The 27,626-nt window shown below is 36.2% G+C and overlaps 1 protein-coding gene across 27 annotated transcripts in view; it reads right to left on the bottom strand.

Annotated features, from left to right (window-relative positions):
* Nucleotides 1–27,626, bottom strand: part of ESRRG (estrogen related receptor gamma) — a 389,265-nt gene that overhangs the window by 47,016 nt on the left and 314,623 nt on the right. For all 27 annotated transcript variants that reach the window (XM_085054812.1, XM_085054808.1, XM_085054800.1 and 24 more), the window contains 2 exons: nucleotides 4,838–4,948; nucleotides 416–577 (listed from right to left, as the gene is read on the bottom strand). In XM_085054812.1, coding sequence (XP_084910938.1) covers nucleotides 416–577; nucleotides 4,838–4,948 — 273 coding nt within the window. The remainder of the gene's footprint in view (nucleotides 1–415; nucleotides 578–4,837; nucleotides 4,949–27,626) is intronic.

Here is a 27,626-nt window from a genome sequence, read left to right as displayed (position 1 = left end):
TTTTTTCACCTCCTGTGGTCAGTAGTGCTGCATTTATGTAACAGAGGAGCCAGACTTACATTCAAATACTGCGGAATGAGACGACTACAGAGGAGAGGACATGTACAACCCTTCATACCAGACTAATATTCTGGATAGCAAGGGAAGTTTATCTTAATAAAAGCAAAAGAGGAAAAAAATTCTCTAAGCAGCACATAAAACGTATTAACATAGTAAAACCCACAGCAATGACACTACTACTTCCAAGGTAAGACACGTTATCATCTAACCTATGTTGTGTGTGAATATTCTGGAGCCTTAGGAAAACTTTATGCTTTGTAGGGAGAGAAAAAACTATCATTTTTTACCAGAACAGAATAAACCATGCACGGATGATTTCCATATGTTATCTATTTGCAATAAATACTGTTTGTACCTGGAATATGCTTAGCCCATCCAATGATCACCACCAGTTCTCTGTCTGCCAGGTCACAAAGAGTGGTAAGTGCTTTGATGTCACTGTCTGGAACAGTGGGGTCAGGCATAGCATAGATCTTCTCTGGTTCAGCCACCAGCAAATGGGAGACAATCTTGTTATCTGTAAAAATGGTCCAGAACATTACAAGATCACCAGCAGCATCATTCTACATTTCAAACAGATGGCTCAGATTTCAAAGTGCACAAGAATTTGTCTTAAGACACTGAACCTAATTACACCTTATTGTAACTTTGTGGCCTTCTACAAGCAGTTACAGCACAAACAAATCTGATCCATTAACAGTGTTTATCAAGCCAGATATATATGCTCTTAAGATAATAAATTTAATGGAACATAGAAATACATGATCCTTTTTTATTACTGAAGTACCAACTTTAAAGGAAAAGATTAATGCATTATAACGTATTTTGGACTGTGCAAGCAGAAAAGTTTTGCCTTCATCTAATTGCCTGCAACCTACCCCACCCTTTAAAGGCAGGGGTATTTTTGAGTGAGTGAATATCACATGCAATTAGTCAATCACTGAAATCTGTAGCTTCTGTCAGTGACCCCAACTACCATTTTTTATGTACAAAACCAGACTAATGATCTCCTTCTCATTTCTAAACAGGAAAAAACCACTAAAATGAATGAGAATAAAGAGTGTAAAACTAAGCAAAGTATGAAAGTATGTGAACTCCACCTCAGAAAACTGGTTTTGTGCAAAGAATGGTACTTTATCATAGTCACACACTGCTTATTTTCATGTATATAGCATTTTCATTCCTGTGGTGAATATTTACTTTTTCATCCAGACAAAACTGTGAAATCTATTTGGAATAATCAATTAAGTTATACGGAAAAGTGCAGAGAGGAAAAAAGAGAAGAGCCCACAAGATTTACAATAGCGTGTTGCTATTTTGTAAGTAGGATAAACATAAAATGAGCACTATATCCACGTGAAGGCACAATGGAAATATTTTATGTCTACACAGGAGCCTGATTTATTATTCTGAGAAGGCAGAACTGAAAAATAGGAAAAAGACTAATTCATTAAGCCTCCTAATACAGGGTACATTACTATACTTCCCAATATAGTTACATTTTACTTTTCCTGGTAGGTACATCTTTTGACCTCAAATGCACCATCAGAATTTAAAGCCCAAACGGCACCCTTTAGTGATTTTACATGAATCTGTTCCCTTCAGTGAGATAAAAAAGTTATAGGGCTTGATAGAAATGGGATTCCACTGAGAGAAGATGCCAAGTATTTTCTGACTGCAGAGAATGCTGACAGAATTAGTGCAATTTTCCCCATCTGCATGTAAGTCACAGGATGGGCCACACTGTCCTCCTGCAATGGAAGCTGACTGGGATGTGACTTGCCCAGCAGTGTCAGAGAGGATCTCTACTAGTCAATGACATATTTCCATAAAATACTCACTCGATTCAGATTTCTGATACCTTATTGCTCTTTAGTGACACAGACTCCTGGATTCTGATCTACTGTCTCTACAATTTTTGCCTTATTCCAAATTTGTGTGTCAGAAGTTGTGATATATGTTAGTCCTTCATATAATAAGTGCAAGAGCCAACTGGAAACCATCACATCAAGCATGTTTTATTACAGGGGGACATATTCATGCATTATATGAACTATAGGAACTACGCCAACTGAGCAATTCTTGATCTCAATAGTCTACTGATTATCAAACTGATTAATGAGGAATCCTTATTTAAAAATGACAGATGATAGTTTTAACTTATACTGGCAAACAGCCTTTGCAAACTTTTCTTATTTTTAAAAGGTTTCTTCATAACCTGGTCAATTTCACACAGAAAACATGTAAGTGAGAAGATAACATTACTTCTTTCCAAATCCCAATAGTTTTTTCAATTGGTTAGGAAAGTAGGATAAATTAATTGAGAGTTTCTGAATGTCCAAACATATGTAGCTGAGGACTTCTATGTTTTGAGTTTTTAACCCATGATAAATGAATGAAGAAGCACTCTCATCCCCAAGTTCTGTGGGCTTTTTCCCTGCAGCAGAAGAAATGGCCAAAGAACCACTTTCATTCTTGTATGAGCCTCCTCACCAATGGCATTCTGTAGATGATTTACAAATGTTGTATGTTTTGACTTGGGACTTGCAAAATCTCAAATCCTTTTTATTTTTGCAATCAGTAAGTTCTACAGGCAGGCCAATAAATTCCATGGTGCAGCTGGAAAATACAATAGAGATCAGAAACAGGTGTAGGGAAGATCCTCCAAACACCTGCTCTGTCTTCACAGGGAGAAAATCTACATGTGTTGGCACATGCATTACGATAGAACATAGGAAAATTTTCAATGTACTCAGAAAACTCCATCACTCAGGAAATTGAATAGCCATGAGCACTGTTTCTAGGTAAATCTTATTTAATGTTTCCCTAATTAGAATCAATACAACCCAATTCTCATTCCTGTGCCTTTGTTATGCACAAACTATCAGTCAGGGTCCAGAAAATCTCCCAGGCTACTTCTGCACAAAACCGATTCAACTGTTTCAAGTCTGGACACTTATCTATCAGGATTTGAAACCTAAGTTTTAAAAACGTTTGTTACAAAATTGTTTGTACATGGAGGAGCTAAGGAAAACAAAGGCAGGCAGTTAGGAAATGAGCAATGATTTATGAGGAGGTTCGTTTATCTCAGACAAACGGAGCTCACAGAAATCTGTGTAGTTATCGTCTTATATGTAATGTAATGCACCACATTGCAGTAATCTTGGGTTTACACAGAGATTCTTGCATTTCAGTACAACTGCATTAACCTCTGCTCATATCTTAAGGGCTTGAGGCTTTTGGGTCGGATTTTTTTAATTTTTTTTTTCTTTGGTCTGTTTGGTCTTGGCTTTTTTGGTATGTTAGGCTATCAACATTTCTACTCAATGACAATATCAAGTAAATGAAAAACTGACAATCTGTGCACCCAGGAAAACTAAACCTCTAATGAAATTAAGCATTAGAGTTTATTAAATTTTATTGTATTATCAGAAAGTTTTTATTATAATGTGCAAAATCTGCTTAGTGCAGCCCTAGATTGTATTTACAGAACAGTGGGACAGCTTATGGAGGCTGAGTAGAAGATGCCAGATTGGACAATTGAAGGAATATAATCAGCATAATGTTTTTTGGAAAGGCAAAAGGAAACTATGCCATATGTTCACTTAAGCCTTAATTTTATGTAAAACTGGCTGTTTTTTCTTTGACACAGCTAAAATGCCCTTTCACTTACAGTTCAAAGACTGTTTATTTGCTCTGCAGATCCCCATATGCTCAAACGTATTGTACACAGCACTGTCCCCTACTGGGGAACACCATCGGAAACAGATTCCATTTTCCATACTGCCAGGTATTTTCAAGGGGCTAAAACTGACGTGTGTTGTCAGAGGCTTAGGGGAAGAGGCAAAAGGGAAACAAGAAGGAATTTGCCCTCCTTATTTCACTGGCTTAGTTATCCTTGTTAGGAGCAAATTAACCTCCTCAGCAGGAGTAACTGGATGTGTGTATTCCCATTTGAATTCGGAAGAGTTTACAATACTTGATGCAGCCTGAGTGTCTTTGCAGGGTAATACACCAGCCTCTTGCACTACAGCTATAATGCTATTAAATTTACTTCATGGAATTAGTACAGTCACTGCTTGAGTTTATATAAGCTGCAAAGCAAAACCCCTAACTATTTTTAGTTAATCGCAAAGAGGATGGAACTTGTATTTTAGCAATGAGATGATCATCTCTTTCTCTCTTAATTTCAGCCTGGCGAGATATAATCAAGGACATTATTAAAACATAACAAAACAAAGCGAAAAAAAAAATCCATGAGGGTACTAGAGCCCAAACTACCAATTTCTGCTTTGTTATTAGTGTGGCATATTGCTGTTTTAATCTAATGCTAGGTAGTGTATTAATCTATAGGTATAAATTAATGAGGCTCTTAATGTATTTTCACTGGGAGGTTGAGCAGTCAAACTCATTTAGTTAGTGAAAACTACAAAAATCACTTTCTTGTGAAATCTGAAAGTAGAAGCTTCAATGAGCTAATGATCACAGTAAGAACCATTTTATGTACCACTGAAAATAAAGATAACCTGTAAATGTAAAATTTTCACTGCATAAACCATGCTTTTATACACTTCCACCTGTAAAAACACTCTTGTTCAACTCCACTTGAGAAAGATGAGCGTATTAAAAATAAAACCTGTTAACAGTTAGATTGATACAGTCTTCTGGCAATATTTTCTGACCAAACCCTTGCTCCAGTCAGAAGGAGCTCAGCAAACAGGGCTGGGAGTCAATACCTTGCACTCAGAGAGAAATGCTGTGTCTGTGGTGTACTCACATGGCTTTTTTGCTGGCTGAACTAGCTGAGGGTTCAGGTATGGGCTGTTCTCTGCATCTATTCTGCGCTTGTACTTCTGGCGACCTCCACGTACTCGGTCTAGGCGCACACCTACATTTGGAAACACAAGCAAACATGCAATTAAATATATTATGAGCATGCCTTTCAGGTAACAATCTTCTATTTCCTGCCTTCCAATATTTATATTAAAAGCATGTTTATTTCAAAAGATTAATTTCAGAAAGCATGGGAAATCAGCATCACAAGTTTTTGCACCAGTTTAGAGTTTCACACATGCAAGACTAAGTATACAACATAATTTCCTGTTCATTTAAAACCATTCATTCATTTTTACATATTATTACAAACAGCTAACAAGTTTAGTTTCCATTTGAAAGAGCCTAATCTTAAGTCATCTTTTCCAGAAGCAGAATTTCAAAGCTTTAATAAACACCATGGATATAGAAGCATAACATTATGAGTAGAGAAGTACAGATAATTAGAACTTTAGAAACAATGAGTGGTGTATACAGTTCAGATAGTCAAAACCAAATTAATTAAGATGGATTAACATGGCCAAAAGGATAGAAAGTATCTCTAGTAAAATAAGACTATCTATGTGGCCCAAAGACTGAAATTGTTTGTGAGGACTTGAAATGAATTGTGTGGCTGTGCATTTACATGTCATCAACGCTGAATTAACATTTGTATTCTATGTCCATACTGTTCATTTCTTCAATAAAGCGTTCTGCTGCCTGGTTTGTATGGATATATAGGAATTCACCTTCCTGAAACAAGCTATAGCTGCTCTCATTGACAAAATGAAACAAGGAGAAAGGGTGCAAAGACAGTAGGTCTTACAAAACAAGGAAATATTTTTATTTCTTTCTGAGTCACCCAGGCAGATTTCCAGACAATCAGGAGGAATGTGACTAAAACCAAGTAGTAACATAACACGGATGTTGAAAAACTTGGCACATATGCAGGGCAACAGGACAAGTAATACCAAGTGCAAAATCTGTCCCTGATTTAACAACACAAGAATGCAAGGAAACATTAAGTATCAATGACCCCTGTGAGCAATGTCATAAAATAGAACTCACTTTCTCACTTTTCTTTGCATAGTCAATTTTAGCTCTCCTTCCTCTATGTACATTTTCTATTGCTATTATTGTGCCTTACTCTTCTACTTCCCATCCCTCTGATCTGTCTCTTGCACATAATACCTCCAGAACTGACTTCTGGACAGCAGGGGAAGCCACCACCAAATCAGTTACACTTCATGTGCACAGCAAGAAGAAACAGCACAGAGTTCATGTGCTGCCCATAAACCTGCACAGGTAGCACAGACAAGTTACCAGGAAACATCTGTCAGTCCTCTTTCCCTCTCAAAAACCAAAAAGGATTGACTGGGTTTTGGTAAAGGAAAATTGTTTTGCCAACTAGCCAGAACTCCAAGGCCAACCAGCTATTGTTGGGGTAATTTTGTTTCTTTTTTGCTTATATTTCCTGGGTTACTAACACGGGAAGATGTTTGCCTTAATGATGCAACCAACATCTGCAACTATAATTCAGTGAGTTGTATACAACAGTGCTCAATAGTTTTTGCTTACCAGGAAAGCAGGTAATGATCACCTCTAATTAACAGTGAAATTTCACTTGGTTTACTGCACAAGACTGTGTATATCAGCCCATCAAACCCAAGAAGTACATTTCTCATTGCATGTCAGCAGTTGTATTTTTGTGGATCACGTGATTTAAATAATAACACAAATGAACCACATACCCCAGGAGGTCAGTGTGTAATTATGAACAAAATCTTATTTACGGTAGTTACCCTATGTAACTTGTGACTGATCTGTTGTGTAAGCTGTTTGATAAAATTTATGCTGATTCAATCAACAGAGCATGGCTATTTTTGTTTTTGTTTTATTTTTAAGTTCTACTTAGAAATGCAGGAACTACAAGACCGCTTTAAAAACTGATAGCACAAATCTTTCCAGAACTAATGATAACTCTTCTGCTCTTCACACTTGAATTGGATGCTTAAGCTACACCTCAAGCAAATGACATCCAGGACAATATATTGCCATAAAAACAAACAGCAAAGGACCAAGGTTTGATAGTTGAATAGTCAGAAACAGGCAGAGGATTAGAACAAGCCATATGCAATATTGGTGGGATTATGAAAAAGACTGCCCAGCATTTGAAGAAAAATAGATAGAAAATGATTTCTGCATAATTCAGATGCCATCCTTCTTTCTGCTTGGGAACAGATTTCATAGTGATAAAAGATGGATAGCATCAGACAGAAGTATGTTTAATCAAAAAGTAATGGAACTGAAGCTTAAATTAAAATAATATATATCTACCAAGATGAACAATTTTTTTTACCTCCTTTGCATTAGATGAGATACACATTCAAGCCACTCACATAATGGAAGGAAATACAGAAAGATGTCACAACAGTAAAATTTTACTTAGATCCATGCCTTCACCTAATATACATCTCTACATCTGTAAGTAAAGCTCTCTTTAACAAAACCTTCTAAGTAAGTGGGTAGCAATTGTACTACACATTTTAAAATTACCTAAGCCTATAATAGAGCTAATTCTAATTTTAATGAGAAAACATTTTTGATAATGTAACATCAATAGAGTTGTATAACCCTTCCATTAAAACTGATACAGAATTTACCATCATTTTGGCTCCTAAGATTTCCTTGCTCCTAGTACTACAAGAAAGTAGATACTTCGGAATCAATTTCTGATAATCTAACACACCCTAAGTAGTATTTTACTTCCCAAGGGTCTTTACAGAAGTAATCACAATGCAAGACATTGCTTAACAAGCTATACCCATCTGACATTCCATAAAACCTTTGGAGTTTGGCAGGTAGCAAACTGAAATCCAGAGGTTCCAGAATATATACATGCATATCCCCGTAACTCCTATATGAGAGAATTCACTACATGAAGTATATTTATCTGCTCTCAAGACAGCAGCAACTGATGCCTCCTTTGTTAGAATAACAAAGGGAAGAAACAAAAATAATTTTGTCCAGAAAAGTCCTCATTTGGGGTAGGATGAGCTTCAAATCAATCACAGATGTAACTCTGAATTCCACCTAGTCTGTATTCAGATAATTAAGGAGGATATTGTGACATCTGGAGAAATCAAGTAGACCTCTGCTTCAGCTCTGCTGTGCATTCTGGTTTCACAAAATCTTCAGCCATCTCCATTCACTCACCCTATCAGTCCTCAACCATGAAGTGAAAAGAAAGATACCCACTCCACCCATACAAACTCACGTAACATCTCCCACTGAACTGCATGGTATGTATTATGACTACAGTTTTTCAGGGTCAAAACATCCATTCATGTCACTGAACACAGCTCCACTGCAGATAAAGGAGTTGATTCTTCACACTACCTAATGCCCATTTTAAAATGCTTCAACAGAGAAACAAAAGCAAGAGCCCTAATGGGAAAAGGAGGGATGACCACAGGGTAAAAATAGGAAGAACAGGCTTACCACCAGTTAAGAGAGCACTTACTTTCAACCTTCAAGTGCAATGCATTCACTTTACATCTCAGGACAAGCACAACTCATGAACTCATTTGTTCAGGAGTGATGGGTAGTCACAGATTTAGACACAACTTACAAATCTCAAAAGATGAGGGTTGGAGTGTAGAACTGCAGTATACAGAGAGGTGGAAACTGTGCAAATCAATGCAACAGCTACTTTTTAAAGAGAAAGCAATTACACATACCAATATAACATAAGAAATTCTCCAGCTGCTCTTGAGAGAAAAAATGCTTTTGTAGTCAATATACAAACTTCTACAAAAAAAGTTTATCTACTGGCTCCTTACATAATCATTATTCCTATTCTGTGGTCCTTTTCTCACAGTGCCTTGAAGACCTCATGTAGGACAGACAGGCCCACTGAGAGGATGTAACATAACCAAAAAGATTGCCCATACCCCAATATATTACTGATTTTGCAATTCAGGCCCTCATTATGAAAATCCTATTTAATCATGTCATCTCATTTTCCATACAGATCCAAGCCATATTTAAAAGTATATTACTTACTCTATTTATCATCCACCACTATTTACACCTTTATCATCTATCTCCATTCCCTCCTTCTTAGTCTACAAGCTTCCAGTATTCATTTGTTCACTTGACCCACAAACATTCCTGTCCTTTCCGTGGAGCTCTACACCCACAAGAAATTCTCAAGTTAAATTGGAAGGCATTAGCCCAATCCTTCAAATCAAGACCTACCAACACCAGGATTACCTACAAGAAATTGTTCACCACCTTTAACCTGAGAGCCTTTTATTTTGGGGAAATAAATAAATAAATAAATTTTTTAAAAAATCTAACTCATTTCAATATGAACTAATATCTGCATAAATCAAAAATCCTTCTCTGCTTTCCAGTACTAAAGAACAAGCTTGAAATCAGAATCAAGCATGCAATTTTGACTTCTTTCAGGAATTTCATAGTCTGCTCCCTCCCTGTTGCCCCTACATAACAGACTGATGGCAAGCTGATGTTTTCTACATTAATGCCACTCTGGCAAGCTCCACCTCTAACACAGCATCTGGTACGTATGAAAAATATTCCTATCTCACTTTTTGAGATGTGTAACTGGCTAACAATCCATTTTCTACAGATGTCTGCAAGATTCCCAGCATTGTCTTCAATAGTGAGACAGGCAAGAATGAATACCCACATAACTGCATCTTGCCAGGTTCTAGAGGAACATCAGTAGCAGAGGCAAAAAGCCCCAAGATTAACAGCAAAACCGGAAAGCACATAACAATTTTCATGGCAGGTTCCAATGTGATTCTCCTTTGTTTCACCATCTTCATAGAGTGTTCCAGTTCCCTTGAACATACTGTGATTACTTCTAAGGTTGCTGAGTAAGCTTGAGTGAATATTATAAACTGTGTTTTGCTTTTATTTACATAAAACAGAAAAACTAGTTGTTTTTTCCACCATGAACACAGACAAAATGTATTTAGAGTTAAGAATGCACTGTCATCTAGATACTCCTTAGACACTTCAGCAATCTCTATAGTTTGGGATTAGAATCCAGTGCATTAACCCTACAGTCTGAAGGATTTCCAGTGGAAAAAATACTTAAAACATTAAAGACCTCTCTCAATACAGCAGAAACATGCAGAAAAGTAACACAGCTGAAGAAATAGGAAAATATGAGCTATCATTTTTTCTGGATCTGCATACTTGTTTTATGTGCTGAATTACAAGGATGCCAAAGAGCTTCTGAAATCTGTTTACAAAGTACGTAGATTATACCCTATATGAAGGTAAAAATTCAGCTAGAAATGTAAAGTATGTCTACTAGGCAGGCACTATTTTGAAAACAGAGCCCTAATTCATCAAAGAAGATATAAGCTATGACTCACATTAAAGTTTTTCTGATCTATGGCTGAACAATTAGCAGGGGAAGGCTTTAGTGTTTTGTCTTCCTATATCCATCTACACAATTAAACACATTATCTAGAGTAGCATAGGAAGTCCAAAAATCATCCTTCTACTTTATATTCATTTATTATTATTTATTATTTATTATTTATTATTTATTTTACTTTATGGTCATTCACCAAAAAGTATTTGTTAACATGGGATAAAAATGGCTGTCCTCAAAGGGTGCCCATCAAAAAATTAATTAATGAACTGACCCACAAAACTGACTGAAAAACAAAACAGTGCTTATTACTTTAATATCTAACTTGATCTGTGACTGTATGTTGTTTAATTTATTTGTTCCTCTGCAATGATTTGTGAAAATCAGTTTATTATAAAAAAACCTCAAATAATCAGGCTAATTAAAATTCTCAGTGAATTGTTCCAGGTTGAAAAATCAAAAGAGAAAAATACTGCTTTTGCAAAACAAGTGCTTTAAACCTATACTTCAGATTTTGCTTATGTTTAATAGTAAACAAAGTTTCTAGGAAACCAAATGTAACCAACATTTTTGAAATTTCATTTTTGTCCCAGGAGAAAGGGATGAGAAGGCTGGATTTTTGCAGAGGAACTGATAAAAAACATCTCTTAGGTTAAAGTCCAGAGGTTTGTTTTTTTCAGTTTGACAAAAGAACTGATAAATGCATTACTTACACAGCTCCGTACTCAACCTCTCTTGAAAGGAACATTAACTTTGCATGAACTAATCATCTACATGCTGAAATTTTGTGCACTGTCATTTATGCATTAAACCACAAAAGAACGTGAATAAAATCCCCTTAGTTTTCCCATGTAAATGAGACTTTGTGTAAATAAATTCTATTATTTCTTAGCCCAAGTGATTTCCATTGAAGAATGGTCCATAAACAAAGATGTTCATGTGAAGAAAATGTGGCATAAAATGTTTAAGAATCCTATCGTTGTTTTACATTTTTTAATGGCTCCATATGTATCCTAATCTGTGACACTCACAAATACAAATTAGGTCACACGCAACAGGTGACAAGTTTTAATTGAATGTCTTCTGTCTGCAATTCTGACAAAAGGTGAATGGAAATAAATGAGTCTGGCAAGACAGCCCTGAGCCTTACAATACCCAATACCTCATTATTTTTAAACAGCTATCTATAAACTGATGCTGACAAGCCTTGAACCTTTTATTTCTGTTCAAGAAGAGGTGAATGTGCAGAAAGAAAGAAGAAAATAAAAAAAGGAAAAGAAAAACATGACAGCTACACTGTTGCATTAAACATGCAACACCCATTATCCCATGATTAGCTCTCAAATATTACAAAAGAGTATCTTCTACACTTCGCATGAGAACTTAGGAAAAAAAGATCTGTCTCTTTTTTGGAAGAGATACTCTCCATATACTCAGTTACTAGTGCCTAAATTTGATCTTTTTTGAGTGTTACACTACCAGATTTTCAGTGGAATTATGCTAGACTCAGGCTGATTTTAAAAGAGAATGAAATTATTAAATACAGGCTATAAAGCTTCCACTTCTTTTCTTTCCCTTTTCCAAAGTGAGGAAGAGCCTATGTTGCAGCAAAATGTGCACATTTGTAAACTGCAATGGAAAAGGAATGCAGAACTAAGACTGAATATATATAAAGCCATGGCGCTTCTGAAATGAAGCAGTTACCATTACATAATACTTCTCTCCCCATCACCTGGATTACTAATATACTAATTACTAAGAAGCAGTGTAAAATACTGCAACAGCTTCTATGAATAACACAGAAAATACTGTTGCTAATTGCACCATTAAATTTCATGTCAATGTGCTTATATATCATAACCATACTATATGAGAGTATATGCCTTATTTTTTTAATTATGCATACAATGTCCTGGGACAAGGTATAAGAATAAATAAAGGCAATCTATCACTAACTAAATACCCCAGTTCTAACATTAATTTATTTAAATATAATTACAGAAGATGCTATCTTGTTTCAGAGTTCAAATTACAACCAATTTAATGAAGTGGAGCTTGCTGGGCTGTAAAGTCATTACTGCATCAATACACTTGTAACCATTACTTTAAGGTGACAAGCCCAGACCGGGAAAGACAGCTTGGCTGATGATCCAAGGAGAGGGCACAAAAAGGGGAGACAGAAAGGTCAAAAAGTAAGTTTGAGCAAGGCCATGGCAACGCCTGAAGGTCAAAAGCAGGCTTTTATTCTAGATCGTATCACTAGAGCTTATAAAGAATTCAGGAGCTATGCTGGTGACAACCCTAATAGAAAAGAAGTCTAACTGAAGTTCTGGACCATTTGCTGGCAACTCTCGAGAGAGAAGGGAAGATTGAAATGAAATACATTACAATAATCGGACTGTGAAGTACCAGCAGCATGAGCAAGATCTCAATACCCTTTTCAGGTACAATAATGTGCAGTTCCACAATATTTCAGTTAGTGACTTGGATGATGTGGGATTCTGGAATTAATCTGTGATCCAGAAGTCATGGGAAAGTTCTTAACAATGTGAGTTGAAACAGTCATACAAAATAATATCAGTTCTACTGGGACAAAGAAATATCCTGTTGAGAATTTGGATTTCTACCTACAGGAACTGAATTTTTTGCTGGAACAGAATCAGAGAAAACTAAAGGATGGCTCATCATACTAGAACTTTAAAACATGTAAAATTCACTGAAATATCAAAATTTCTACCCTAAAGAATATGATCCCTAAGTTTGGGGGTTTTTCTTTTCTGTGTCACTAGACTTTTTTTTTTCCTCTTTGGGAGAAAATCTTTCTCATCTTCCTCAAGGAGCAGCCATTCTGTGATGAACTGTACAAGAGTAAAACAATCAGAATTTACCTTCCAGAGTGCACTCATGGTGGCTTTATAATACCACTTGAGTCTTAACCGCCACAGTGCAAATATGTTTTCTCACAGAATTTTTGATTTCTCCAAGGCTTATTCATGAAAATATTATTTTGACATTGTCTTTTCTCTAAGTACACCCATAACAACTCTATCTCTGCAATCTTCCTCATATTTATGTACTGAGTAATTACGAGCTCAACTTTTCTTGGTGAAAGCTATGCAATTCTTCCCTGCTTTTTCTTTATTCTTTTAAAGAAAAACATAGTGATTTGTGGAACTGCATCAGTTTCAGACTTCATCCTTCAAGCTCCCTCAAAAGATATGGCAGAATTCCGAACTTCTTCCCTCTGTCTTCTGCATGCTCTTTCATTGCTCTACAGAATCTAGAGCAGGGGGCACAATGGGAGAGCAGCCCAAGGAGTTTACACCATGTCTCAGCTTCTGTCTGCAGCTAACACATTTGTAGGAGCATTAATTACATCTTATCATGATTTGTAAGTTTTTCAGTACATATTATCAATTTGACTTATACAGAAGACTGTGATGGAAACCTTAGGAAAGTTTACTAAATGGAAATTTAAAATATCTACAGTAATTTAATGAGTACATACACCAATCTGATGCCAAAAAAAGGGGATACTTTTAAACCTATGCACTGACTTTAAATGAAAATATGGGTTTGACTTGGAAACTGTGTGAGATATTCTTACTTTTTTTGGCTTTCTGCAGCCAAAATATGAGCGTTTTGTCTTCTGCATTGTTATTCTGTTTGCAAATGTTTTTCAAGACTGGGTAGGAGTCACACAGCAGGGTTTCATTTGAAGTCCCAGAGTAATTTTGCAGTACAACTACAGGATAATTCTAACCTCAGGATAAAAGAAGATCTTATATTACTAGTTTCAGGTGTCTTTAGCAAATGACAGGGCTTTTCTGTACTTTGCACTTCCTGTCCATGTACTGCAAATTTCTGTTTCTTAGAATTCTGTCTGCTACAAGGGTAAAGTTCAACAGTGGCTTACATGGGTACATAGTACAGATGGGCACGTTTTATGACTGTCAGGAATCTGAAATTCCTGGTTTCTACTCCCTTTCAGATTTGTCTGAGCAGTTGCTTATTTTAAAAGTACAGTCTTTGTCTGCTATTTAGGTAGGGAAAAAATAGTGATCTAGGTTAGCACGTTCAGACTGGAAGGAACTGACACAGCATATTATAGCATCTTCTTGTTCAGTGTTGCTTCTGCCTGAAAATCTCAGAGTTTAAATGGAACAAAAAGTTTTTTTGTTTCATTATTGGCAGTGCATTGAAGTGATGACTGTTAAACAACAAAACAAACTTCAAAATATAGAGGGGTATAAAATCGAAACGGAGCAGAATAAAATAAAGAAAATTATTTTAAATGTCAATGTGGTGGAATTGTTTCCTATTAGTATTGTAGCATTGCTTTGAAAGATGGAAACAAAAAAAGGAGATATGTTCTCTGCATATATTATGGTTTCTCAAGGAGGCAGGTAAAAACATTCCAAATGGTCTTGCCAGGAAGGGATTTTACAAATGGCCTTTAATGAAGGACCATGATCCCATCCACAGAACTCTTCTCAAGAATCAAGTACATGTGTTTTATACAAAATATCAGAGTCTACAAACATTTGCCCCAACATTTTCCAGAGTACTGAAAATATTACAGGTGTCAGTGGAAGATTAGGTTGAAGGAATGCTGTCAAACCTCAAAGACTTTACATTTTTAAATAGGTATTTCTGTATTTACATAAATTTATTCAAACAAATCTTTTTAAAATGCCTTTTCCTTTGTTTGTATTTAACACTTACCCTGTTCTTCTGTGAATACTACTGTCAAAGAATTGTACATACATGAGAATCAGAAAATGAAATTGAGCAGAAAACCACCAAAATTAATTGGTCAAGTTCTGATACTAAGGTTAAGTGGGGAGCAAAATAGGGAATAAATTTTTTAATTTATTTAATTTTGCAAGAGAAAGCTCCAGTCCTTCAAATGAATTATAGGGTAGATGTCTAAAGTACATAAAATTATATTAGATGTGGTGGAACATCACAAGATTAAAAAATGCATACTATTTTGTTATTGAGATATTACTCTATATATATATAATATTAAGATAGTATCTCGTGATATCAGCTAAAGTATAAAAAGAACACAAGAATGATTTTTTACAATTCATGTAACAATTGTATATATTTGTGTTTCATCTTCATGAAGCATTAGAAAAGAAAAATGACACACAAGGAGTTAACAGGTACAGACAAAGTTCTGTGAAAAAAACCTAACTCTTCATTTTGAATTTTAAGTATTCTCCCAAACATGCTTAACACTTCATTCATGCCCTGAGTGTGAGTGATTTATACATTGGGTCACATACCCTGCCAGCCTCACAACCTGACATTCTGCCTGACACACTGGAGTGACAGGTAACCCTCCCTGTGGCCTCTGACTATCATCTCGAGGCATTCCTTGAGCAATTAATGGAAAGTTTATTAGTGATACCACTCCATTGATAGTACTGCTAGGAGCTTTCCATACAGAAGTATATTGGTTAACCAGCATATTGACTATTCTTTCGTGGTTAGCAACAGGAATGGATCAGAGCCTAGGCAGAAAATTCCAGCTGAAAAACATAACTGCAAATGTGCCCAGCAATTCCCAGACTTTCTGACTGCCTACAATCTTACAAACAATTAATTGCACAAGGTAAATATATTTCACTTCAATAAAATATGATAAATTTTTAAACAATTAGACATATAGTCTGATTATAAAGTGCCCCTACTCTAAAACAGAAATAGTCACAATTTTCTTCTAATCTCATAGGTAACATTGGGCCTTTGGGAAATGGGTTAATAAATTCTAGTTTTCTAAACCAGGCAGACTGATTTACTGTAAACTTCCCCCATTATAGTTATAGTAGATGTCTATCAAATTGTTTATGAGAACAAATTTATGGAAAATATCCAAGAGTAATGCTTTGTTCTTATTAAAATACATGAATATGTATGTAATTTCAGCCAGCCTAAATGAACAAAACAAAACAAAAAGAAAGAGAAAAAAGGTCAACAATTTTTGTCACAAGGATTATTCTTTTACACAAGAAACAACTCCACCCTGTTAAAAATGCCTCTATATAAAAGATGCTTCTCTGAAGAGAATATTTTTCTACAAATTGTAATGGCAAGTGCCATGAAGAAAACCCGTACAGTGTACAAGGGCATGTTAATACAAGTAATTGGGTGACATAATTACATGAGCATTATTTAAAAGAGGAAATAAAGCATAAAATTTCCTCATAAATTATTTTATACAGAATTTTAACAGACGCAGAATTAAAAAAATAAAATAAAATAGTTTTAAGTCAATAACTCCTGCCAAGCACAGTCTCTTTAAATTGATACATGTCTACCCTCCTTCTGAATGCAAATCTCAATGGGAATATTCACCATGTGCAATGCTAAACATATGCATATTTTGTTTTTCTAGGGACCATAGAAAGAATATTTACCACGCAGGAGACCAAGATCTTCTCACTCAATGCATTGCAAATCTATTATAGCTCTGCTAAGTCTGTACATTTCTCAAGAGCTTCTTCTAAGGGCAAGAAAAGCCAAGAGCTTCCTCTCACTGACTCTGTATTTTTTACCAAATACTCTGTTCCTTTCAAAGTTTTCTGCTTTATCTCCCAAAGTTCTCTTCTCCCATTAATACACATACATTGGACTCATTCTTTCTTTCTATGGAATGCGACATCCAATTGAAAAGACATTAGGACTCAACAGTAGAATTTAGTGAGTAAAAAGATGACAAAGTTATGAAACAAACCCACAAACAAAAAAATGGAAGATTATTTCAAGATATTTATAACTAGCACCCTCAAATGGAACAAATATGTATAAAATCCTCTTCCTAGGACAGGTTTTGAGCAACTTGACCAGGAAGTGTGTGTACAATTTGTACCATTTGATTCAAAATTGTGTTTGTGGTTTTGACTGCAACATCCAACTGAGCCTTTTCTCATCATCACAAAGGCTCTTCCCCCAGAGGGTGGCTGGGCACTGAACAGGCTCCCCAGGGTAATGGTCACAGCACCAGCCTGACAGAGTTCAAGAAGCATTTGGACAACTTAGAATTTTCATGCAAAGTGGGAATAAGATTACATGAAAAATATTTACTTGATACTACTGCCAAGCATACCAGAAATGCACTCAGAATAACCACCATTTAGTTTCAAGTCTTCTTTCGCTCTTTTGAAAGCCAGATTATGAAACCATAAATGGTATCGGAAGGAAAAATACATAGAATTTATTTTTATTACTAATCTACTCTTCTGGATCTGACCAAAGAAACAGATGCACACATATGTAAGTTCTAACTTCTTAACTGGGTACAAAGGGCAGTCAAATTATTCCTGAGCACAGATGAGTTCCCTGGGTTCTCTGAGTTCCCAATGAAAAAAAAAAAGTCATAATTGTCACTCAGTGATCAGGAATACAGAGAGGGTTTAAAGGAAAAGGAGATGCCAAGATCCATAATGACCTGCAATGAGTACACTTCTCTTTGTCCAGCAGAACTCTTGAGCTAATGATCACTAAATGCTGTGTGATTTGTACAAGCTGGTGTAACTCAAACCAATGACACTGCATTGCTTAATGACTAATAAAAACTAGGAATCAAAATTCCTTACTCACTCTTTTATCCTGCCTTACACAGGTAATCCTTGAATATAAATACAGAAAACTAAACACAAGAAGTGAAGGTCTAGAGAGCTATTGGCAAAGAAAGTCTCTATGTGGTTCAGTTTTCCACATTTAGATTCTGTCAATTGCTGCATTTCCACATTACACTCACAAGATCCAAAATTGTACCCAGGACTGTTCTTTAAAAAAAACAAATGTAGGACTGTTCTTTAAGCCAAACAAACCTGTTTATTCCTTTTTCTTTCCCCCTCCTTGACCTCAAACGTTTTCTTTGCCTCAAAATCTCCTTCTGCAATGTGTTCATTTGATCCAGAAAGGATTTTGATCCTGAGGTCAAATTTGGATCCATTTTCAGATGTTCAAGTCTTTTCTACTAGTTTTAATCTGGACTAGATATACCCAGAAGAATGGTACAAAAATGTGCAAAGAAATCTGAACAAGAATGCACAGTTTATTGCATTACTATAAAGCGACATAACAGGAATAAGATCTTGCCTGTATTTTCAAAGGGAACTGATTAAAATGTTCTTCCTTCAAGCCTTAGTTAAACCTGGAGAAACAGAAGGAACTGACCATCAAAGAAAATATGTATAATTATGCTTATATCCAGCAAAATTGTGCATCAGTTTCAGGAAATATCACTATGTTTTCTCAGAATATCATTTATTGGAGAAAATCAATACTCATGGCACTAAGGATGGGTCCTATGAGGAAGGCCTTTGGGACTGGAGATGGGATCCTCTTCAATCAGTATTCTCAATGGTCTTAACAAATCTGATATTTTCTGATACTGTTTCTTAGGGTTTTAGAAGTTTCCCATTTGCTGACATGTGAGATTTATGTGAAAATCGTACACCTTGCTCAGGAGCATTTGTTTCTTGAATTGAGGCAGGTTTTAGAAACTGTAACACAATTCATTTTTTACTGCCTTTTCCCTATTTTACAGAGTTAAGTTATTTTCCACTTGTCATGCCATTGTGTCAGAGATGGTGTGGTGGATTGATACCTCTTTATTATTCTCTCCCGCCTGTGCCTTTCCTTTCAGATTGCTCCGTGATCTTCTTTTCAAACTATCCATGAAGAGTGGAAGTGTAGCAAACGTCTCTACTTTGTGCCGAATTTTTGTTGTCTATTGTTCTCTCAGTGATGGTATTTGCATACTGCTTGAAATTAGGTTAACTTGCAGTAAAGCACTAGATGGATACGAAACTTGGCCATATATTCTAAATCCATCAATCCAGCAGAATTTTAACTGGACCTTTCAATTAAGATTATGAGCACACAAAAGAAAAAAATGAGAATGCATTGCAATGTTTATATTGACCATCTTCTCTTTTTACATTCAGAGTAAATTTTAGTATAACTTCCACAGACCAAAGATTACCAATTCCACATCAAAAAACTCCTAAACCTCAAATAAATTCAGAGCCAGAATTCTGTGATTTTGATTGGCACCTTCCCTACATCTTGAAACAGTGTAGTCCATTTTTTATTCAAAATCATTTCCACAAAACAGCATCAAAATAAGTTTCAAATTCTCTGCATGGGCTTTTTAATTTTAAAAACTATCTAATTAAAAGATGAGAAAATTCTTCTTGTAGTTACATAACTAAATAAGACAGAATAAAAATGCTTTTTATGTGCTTGTTTTTTATTTGTCCCATTCTGTTGATTCTACTCTGAGGAATGGATTTTCATCTTTGTACCAAACATCAAAAAATGCTTTCTATACTTTACATTTCTCAAACCATGTTGTATATTGTACCACTAAGGCATACAATCCTCATCAAAACTCCACACAGTTGGCAATTGCCACAGCGAACTAAACAGACTGGGATTTCAAGTGCTGGATACTTAACAGCCGGAGAAGCTCTTTAATCTTGTTTAAGAAAGAGAGGGCATAATTTATCTAGAGACAATCCTCCTTTGGCAGCATATGCATAAGGAAGGGAGGCTCAATGTGCTGAGCTTTAAAAGGGAATTGAAAATAAAAGTTTCTACCATGAATGTACTTCACAACATTAAAAAACAAACAAACAAACAACAGGTTAACTATTATGCACATGAGGTCTGAGGCATTAAATAAAGACATTTGGCCTGTGCTGGCAGCTGTATGAACCAGTGCAACTCACAGTGAGAGGGATTTACCTGCTCATTTCAGACTGTTGCTGCTGAACTGGGCCATATTCAAACACTTTCTAGATGCTTCTCACATGTCATGCACCCTGAAATGAATGGCCATTCACAAAAGTACAATACCAAACTGGTTAATGAATATTACTTGATTTTAAGAAGCGTAAAACTATGTCAGTTTGGAAATGAGGACAGAAAACATATCTTATTACATGCAAGTGCAACACAGTCAATCCTGCCAATGGCAAAGATCAATGGCTAGACTAGTAATTCCTCCACAGAGAATAGCTAGGGCGAGACAAAGAATTCCTTCATGTCCTTTTCATTCATCAATAGATACCATGAAGGAAAAAAAGGGTGTTATTTAGTGCTAGTTTCAACTTACATTATTAATGTGAGGAAGCAGACTAAATACTGATTAGCAACAAAGTAAGCTCAGTGAAGGAACAAAACTATTGTAAAGGTGCAAGAACCTCATATAAAAAGTCAGTTGGATTGTGGACATGTTCTCTCTCCCTTTCAGTTTTGACGTACAACTGTTGAAAACTCTTAAAAAATTTAATTCGGTTGTAGGACCAATAAATACTGGTGCTTTTTTCTCCACTCAAATATGGGAACTTGACACAGCCCAGGAAAAAATTGGTAAGTCTGTCTTTCAAGAGGTTTTCCATCACACTTTATTCTTTATATGAAACAGTTTACCTGAGGACACACTTAAGAGATCAGTGCCATGTTTCACTGCACAGAGATCTGTTATTAGAATCCAGCAACTTTACACAGTTTTCTTCAGGAACAAGTGCCTGCAGTCCTTACTTGGAGAAAACTGCCACTGAAACTCCCATGCCACTAAAAGCCCAACTTCAGACTTTTTCCAGCATAATTTCCAACATACCCTCCTAATTAATGTAAGAAGTATTACTGCCATTTATCTTTCTTTTTCATTGTTTTTCACTCAGTTACTTCTCCAGCAAAATGCACTGTGTTTTATTGTCAATTGTGATAAAAAAAAAGAAATGAGCTGAATCAATTACAGTCCTCTGTCAATCTGTATGGCTGAGCCACAACTTTTACTGTTTTAATTAAATGAAGAAACGGGTCTATTGTTTAAAGGCATTAAAGAAGCCAATTCAAAACTTCAAGTAAAGCCTTTTTAGCTTTTACTGGTGGGGCAGAGATACCCATAAAAGCAATACAGGTCTCTATTTGAATTTCATAGCAGCTGTGAAATTTATAAGAATCACAGGAACAAGTAGTTACCCATTTTTTTTCTTTTAACTAAGGTACCACTAATTCTAACGGGTTTAGGTTGTGAAGATATTGTTACCTACAAAATGTTGCCATGGCTTTAATCCTAGGTTAGCAAGAGGACACAATCTTTAATGAAGGAAATCTAACAAATGAACAGGAAAAACTTCTGAAGAAAAAACAACAAAAAGCCATATAGGCTGTCAATGACGGGGGAAGATTAGTGGAATTAAACTTCATTATCAGAATAAAGCTGATCCTGTATATCTGTATTATATAAGGAATTGTCCTGAAATATGCGAATTTCAACAACAAAAGTATTTGTTTTAAATGGGATTTGACATATGTGTGACACTGGATAAAGGGATTTTCAATCAAAGTCTGTCTCCTAGCAAACTCTATAGCAGAGAGTTGCCACAACAGGGAATGCTGAGTAATTATGAAACTACATTATGACTCATCTTCACGCTCCTTTTTCTGAGTCACTCTTTTTTGTGACCAACAAAGGCTGTAGATTGTACAGACAGTATTCTGTTTACATAGCCCCCTTTTTCACTCCAAACATCCCCAGGCCAGAGGGATCACCAAAGAAGCCAGTCTAAGGACAACATAAAACATTATTACTCTTCTGGTTTTCCCTAAATGCTCTAGGTAGCCATCACTTTATCCCGTGTACACTACGTTCCATTACTGCCCAACCTAATAAAGACTTCTGTCACAGCGATAGCTTTTCATCTTCAGAGCTCTTTTCTCCTCTCCTGATAAGGCTGCCAACTCTACTCTCTGTAAATGAGCTCATGCGAACACTTTATTTTCGGCTTGTGGAAACAAAAAGGGCCAGTGCTCAGCTTCAGAGCTTGAGGGGGCGGTTTGCTATCTTCAAAGCATGGCCAAGGCGTTTGAAAGGGATTAAAATTAAATTGGTAAGCTTAGCTTGAAATAGGGAACTTGAAGCAGGACTATTGCACTCACAAACACTTTTCCTTTAAAAGCTTCAGAAGCCCCTTAAAAATGGTCACTTTAACTCATTTTTATTTGTGTACTCTTAAACCTTTGGCAATTGCTTAGACAAGACTGCTAGCCAGTACCCTGTGCTACTATCAATAAGCACACACAGCCGAGCATCTCACTCACAGGACAGATGGTTATCCCATCCCAGTGCACTCAGTTCAAAAACATGTGAATGGCAGCTTCAGCTTCCTTATCCAAACAGCAAATAAATTAAAATTTTTTGCAATCAGTGGCATATGTTTGCATCTGCGTACAGAATGACTCGGGCCAAACCTGAATTGACATGTTTCATTCAGTGGCATCCTAACTATTTTGTGAATGTCCAACTCCTGGCACTGTTTGACACACAATAAGGAGACAAGGGAGAAAAACACTTACAAATATTTCTCCTGCTGTTGGATTTTACACATGGAATTAATTTCAATGGATAGCTACTTACTATGTAGTGGATACAAAAATCTGTTATATTTTTAAAAGCTTATACAAAATATATCCCTAGGAACAAAGCAAATTAACTGTCCATCTCTTAAAAAGCTGTGCTTCTGCATCAGCTGTAGCTGGCCAGGTGGAGAACCAAGTGAGCAATGGCTCAGGGCACAGGTATTCCTACCATCTAACACCTGACTCAAAATTCACTCAAACAAAAATTATTTGGTCTTATGTTCCTAGTCTGTCCACATCAGAAATGTACTGAAGAAATGGAACATCTCTTTCAGCTTAAGATGAAGGCCCAACTAATACAGGTGTCTGCAGTTAAAACTTACCGGAAAAAGAAGGTATGTGGGAGCAAGAAATGATCATTCTGCAAAAATTCTTGAAGAAACCTCTTGGAGGTTTCTCTCGGGATGCTCTCTGAATGGTGTCATTCTTCACGATGATTTCCAATGTTTAGTCTTACCACTGCTATAACTATTTCTAGATTCACATTCAGAGGACCAACACTGCCATTCACTGCTGCCCCTCCTAAGTTTGGGGCAGTTCTAGATGGCAAGTTTCTCATTGTTAAAGTGATCTAATGGTACAGTTTGAAAACAGAGTCAATAACAAAGCAGACAGAAGCAAAGCAGCCTTCCCAACTGGAAAGAATTCTAATGTAAGTGTGTAATTGATCCTTGACTTCTTTAATATCATCCTAAGACAAACACCAGAAGTTATCCAGAAACAGCAAATGATCACTGGAGGGTGGAATATCCAGAATTAAAACAAATCTCCTGTTATATTTCTAAGTAAGAAATGCAACACAACTTTCCTTTTAAGAAACTTCTTGATGAAAGAAAGGATTAGAAATATCTGTGTCCAAAGACGGCACAAAACACTACTAAAAAATATGAAGCTGTCCGGGACTGAACACTAAAGAAAACACAAACAGAAAGCTGGACTACACCATAGAAGAAAGGGGAATTAGGGAGATGGTCTGATCTGGTTTCACAGACTCAGCTTCTGAAATCACAGGCAGTAGCAAAGCCACCTGTCAGAAACTGCTTCCAAGCAAGTTGCAAAACGCTGTTTAGCAACCATAGCATCCATACATGCTCAGTTGACCAGGGGACCCTTCTCTCCACACCACTGATGTGACACTCTCTGCCATCTTTCTGCCTTGATCCCGTCTTCATTCTCCCTCATGCCTTCCCCACCACAAGTTATTTTATATTCATGAGTCACAGCAAAGTCCTGGAAAAGTCCCAGCCTTGGTTAGGAAACAACTTTATGCCAACCTTACTTGTGAGTTTGAGAGTCTGACACAGCTCATGATGGACTCTGGACATTTTATAGAATTGTGAGATAAGCAGCCAGTATTGTAACCAAATCAAGAAGCAAAACTACAAGCCATGCAGAAGCAACAAATGTTTTTCAACATAGAAATCTCAAAACCTGATTTAAAATCTGAATGACTTTAAGAAGTTCTATTAATATATACTATGACAAGTAGTTTCTGCATCCCAAAATACACTACATATTGAAAATAAGACAATTAAACCCGAAGGTGTGTGTATATGATAAATTTGAAAGTAAGTTTGGGGACCAGCATAGGCATGATCTCACTTCTGCTACTTACAGCAGTTTATTGACTTCAAAGGTACAGAACTAAGTTCCTGAGATTTAGCAGGCCCCTTTTGGACTCTCACAGCATCTACATAATACTACCACAAACCTACTATTCTTAATATTAAATTATATTATTAAGTACTGGGCCTCTGGCCTCCCTGCCTGAGCCACTAATCTGTCCCTATTAGCAGGTAGGGTCTACAATGAAGGCTGGATACAAAACCCATTAGTAGTAACTAATTGCAATTGACTAATTGATGATAAGTGACTGATCTTAATCATGTGTAGGGACTCCAGGACATTCTCTTATTCCAGAAGAAAGGTACTTCCTTTCTGTAGCTCAAAATCAGTTGGCATTGCCCAAGAATATCTATAGCACACAAATGCTGTTTTGGCTTAATGTGCTATACTCTGCTCACCTGAAGTTGTTACATCACTGTGATTTATCATACCATGATGATGTAACTGAAAATAAAATTGTATATCAACATTTGTTCTGCTCAGTCTTAAAATAACCATCTTTCAAATACTATTTTGGACATTTAGAAGCCTGTAGTTATCCTCTCTGTAGTTAGCTTTGTTAGCAGAGAGGATAGACAAACTCAATTTCTGCATCTGCCAGGATTCAGATTTGTTTGCTACTGTTTGTCCCTTTTTAAAGGGAAAGAGTGAACTCATACTCTCTGAGATTTACCTTTTCAAGAGTATTTCAAGCTTAACAAAAAATAGATTGTTATTAGTGTCTCTCTTCTTTTATCATGGAAAGGTACATCACGGAAGAAAAATAACTACATTCCAGAATAATTTTCATTTTCATGTGACTGTCTGTTCCACTGCAGAAACTTTTGAGAAGTCTCCTTTTGGTGTGGCATGTACTCCTGTTTCCCTCTGCAGTATTTATTATCCTGTTGGACAGGACAGTTAAAAAGCACCTACAAGGAAACATCTTGTTTGCTAAGGCACCTACAGATTTTATCACTCATTCCCAGCAACAGACTTAGACATGGTCCTTAATGAGCACACAGGCATTAAAGAAAACCTAAACAGACTTGTAATGTTCCATCAAAAATTTTGACCTAAGGCCACTAAGTGCTTAGTGTTATGATAGTTCCTGAGCAAAGACTGGAGCACTTGAAGGCAAGAAATTCTTTCCTATCAGAACAGAGGAGGCAGCCCTATCTTCCAGGGGAGGAAAAAACCCAAAACCAACAAACCATGGCTTTAAATAGAAGATTAACAGAAAGTAGATGGCATTAGGAAACAATGCAAAACAAATGTTGTAGTTAACTGAAACAAACTCGAATGGTAAATCTAGGCTGTTGCCTGTCTAGTCCAATTCCTTGTTCTTTAGTTTGTGTTTATAAGAGATTTTGCTGGCTATCTTAATCACTTTGTATCATGCAGTAAAACTCCAGAGAATAAGTAAACAGAACCTTCTCAAGGCCAGGAGCTGAATTTGGGTCAGACTGAAAAAGAAAGGTTTAGTGGCCTGTACTCCCTGTCTACCAAAGCTGGCTTTCTACCTGGCTGGCTGTGCCTCTGCTGAACTACTGAGAATAATGTTTCTCTGTCTCAAAAATCAAGTGGGCATTGCTTGGAACAGCAAATAGTAAGATTGAGGAGAAACACAAAAAATTTTCTATTTTTCATAAAAATAGAACATTTTCAAAAATCTCCATCTCTACCCTGGTCCTGTAGGATTTTAACTCATATACATATTTAGGTTATTTACTCTATAACTCTTACTTTAATAATGACAGTTCTGAAATATTCCTCATATGCCTAGTTTCCTTTAAAAAATTACTGCACTTAGCTAGAAAAAAAACCTTTCTGTTTTTCATCCCTCAACTGCTACAGTTCTCAAAGTCTTCCATATTTTCAGCTATTATCCCTTTCGTGCAAAGAGCCCACTTAATAACGTTCACTCTAACAACCTCATTTATTTTCCAGAAAATTAACTCAGTTTCAACCCTGATTAATGATTTCATCTAAATGAATCAAATTAAAAATTGAAAATTATATTTCAAAAGCCAAAGAAAAAAAAATTGACCATTTCCAGTTAACAAATGATCCTTTCAAATATTAAAAGATGACCATGAAGAGTGCGTGATAGTAATGAAATCTAACTGGGGCCTACTGCTTATCTGGAGTTAGGGAAGGGAGAGAAATGGAAAAAAAAAAGTCTTTCTGCATTGTTAACACTGAAGTCTCTTGGGATACCAAACTGACTTCCACTTAGTCTTTGCCTGTAATCAGTACACCAAAATAATATGAGAATTTCTATGTTAATTAAACTGGTAGGGCTGGAGATGCACCAATACTGGAGAGGGATTAGGAAAGCACACAGTACCAATAACCACATCTGTTAACGAATCCTAATCTATGAGAGAGTAATTTAACCTTCCTCAAACTGCTAATACCTAGGTAGAGGCTGTCCACTAGGGAAGAGAAAGATCTTGGAATTTTTAAAAAGGAAAAAAAAACCAGCTATTTTACCTGAAGAAAAACTGGTTATTCATATCTCACATACTATCTTTTAAGAGAAGAGAGATCCAATCTATTTGGCCCTTGATTTGCTTACAAAAGGAAACACAAAGTTTTATTTCTCCTTCCCTCTTGTACCCCCCATAATTAACTTTGTTCTCACAAAAACCTATTTTAAAAATTGTAATTATTCTGTGTATTCTCCAGGTTATGGTGCCTATCAACCAGTAAAAAGTACTCACCACTTATACTGATAAATGAGTAACATTAAATTTTAATTACAAATTTACTGATGTCATATGTAACGTTCAATGAAAAATTGCAACACATAACATTCATCTTGGAGTTGGGCCAAAGCATGGAGACTGAAACGATTCCACTTCACCATGACAAGGAAGACACTAGAGAAGTTTCTGCTTACCAGGCTGACTTTAATGGATGTCTAACACTTGCACTGAGGTTGTTTCACAGTCACCTTTGTAATTGTATGGAACAACCAGACAGAATTGAGTGGTATAGCAGTATGGGGTTTTTTTGCGCATCAAGCATCAGTATCTGTGTGACACAGATGTCTCCTAGCTTTCTGACTCTCAGGAAACAGACTGTCCCATTCTATTGCTCTGAGCCAAGGACAACTCCAGCAGCAAGGCCAAATACATAGATGTTTGTGAAAATTTAGGAGTTACCTGATGGGGGAAACCGGAGGCCAGTCCAGACAAACATTTCATGAGCTTTCCAAACAACCCTGACATACGCTTGTAACCAACCTGTAACATGGTGGATAATGAAATCCTGGCACATA

This window comes from Lichenostomus cassidix, chromosome 3 (genome assembly GCF_008360975.1).
Source record: "Lichenostomus cassidix isolate B80296 chromosome 3, HeHo_3.0, whole genome shotgun sequence".
NCBI classification, from domain to species: domain Eukaryota; kingdom Metazoa; phylum Chordata; class Aves; order Passeriformes; family Meliphagidae; genus Lichenostomus; species Lichenostomus cassidix.
Note: the sequence above shows the minus strand (reverse complement) of the source record. Positions and strands in the feature narration are given on the sequence as shown.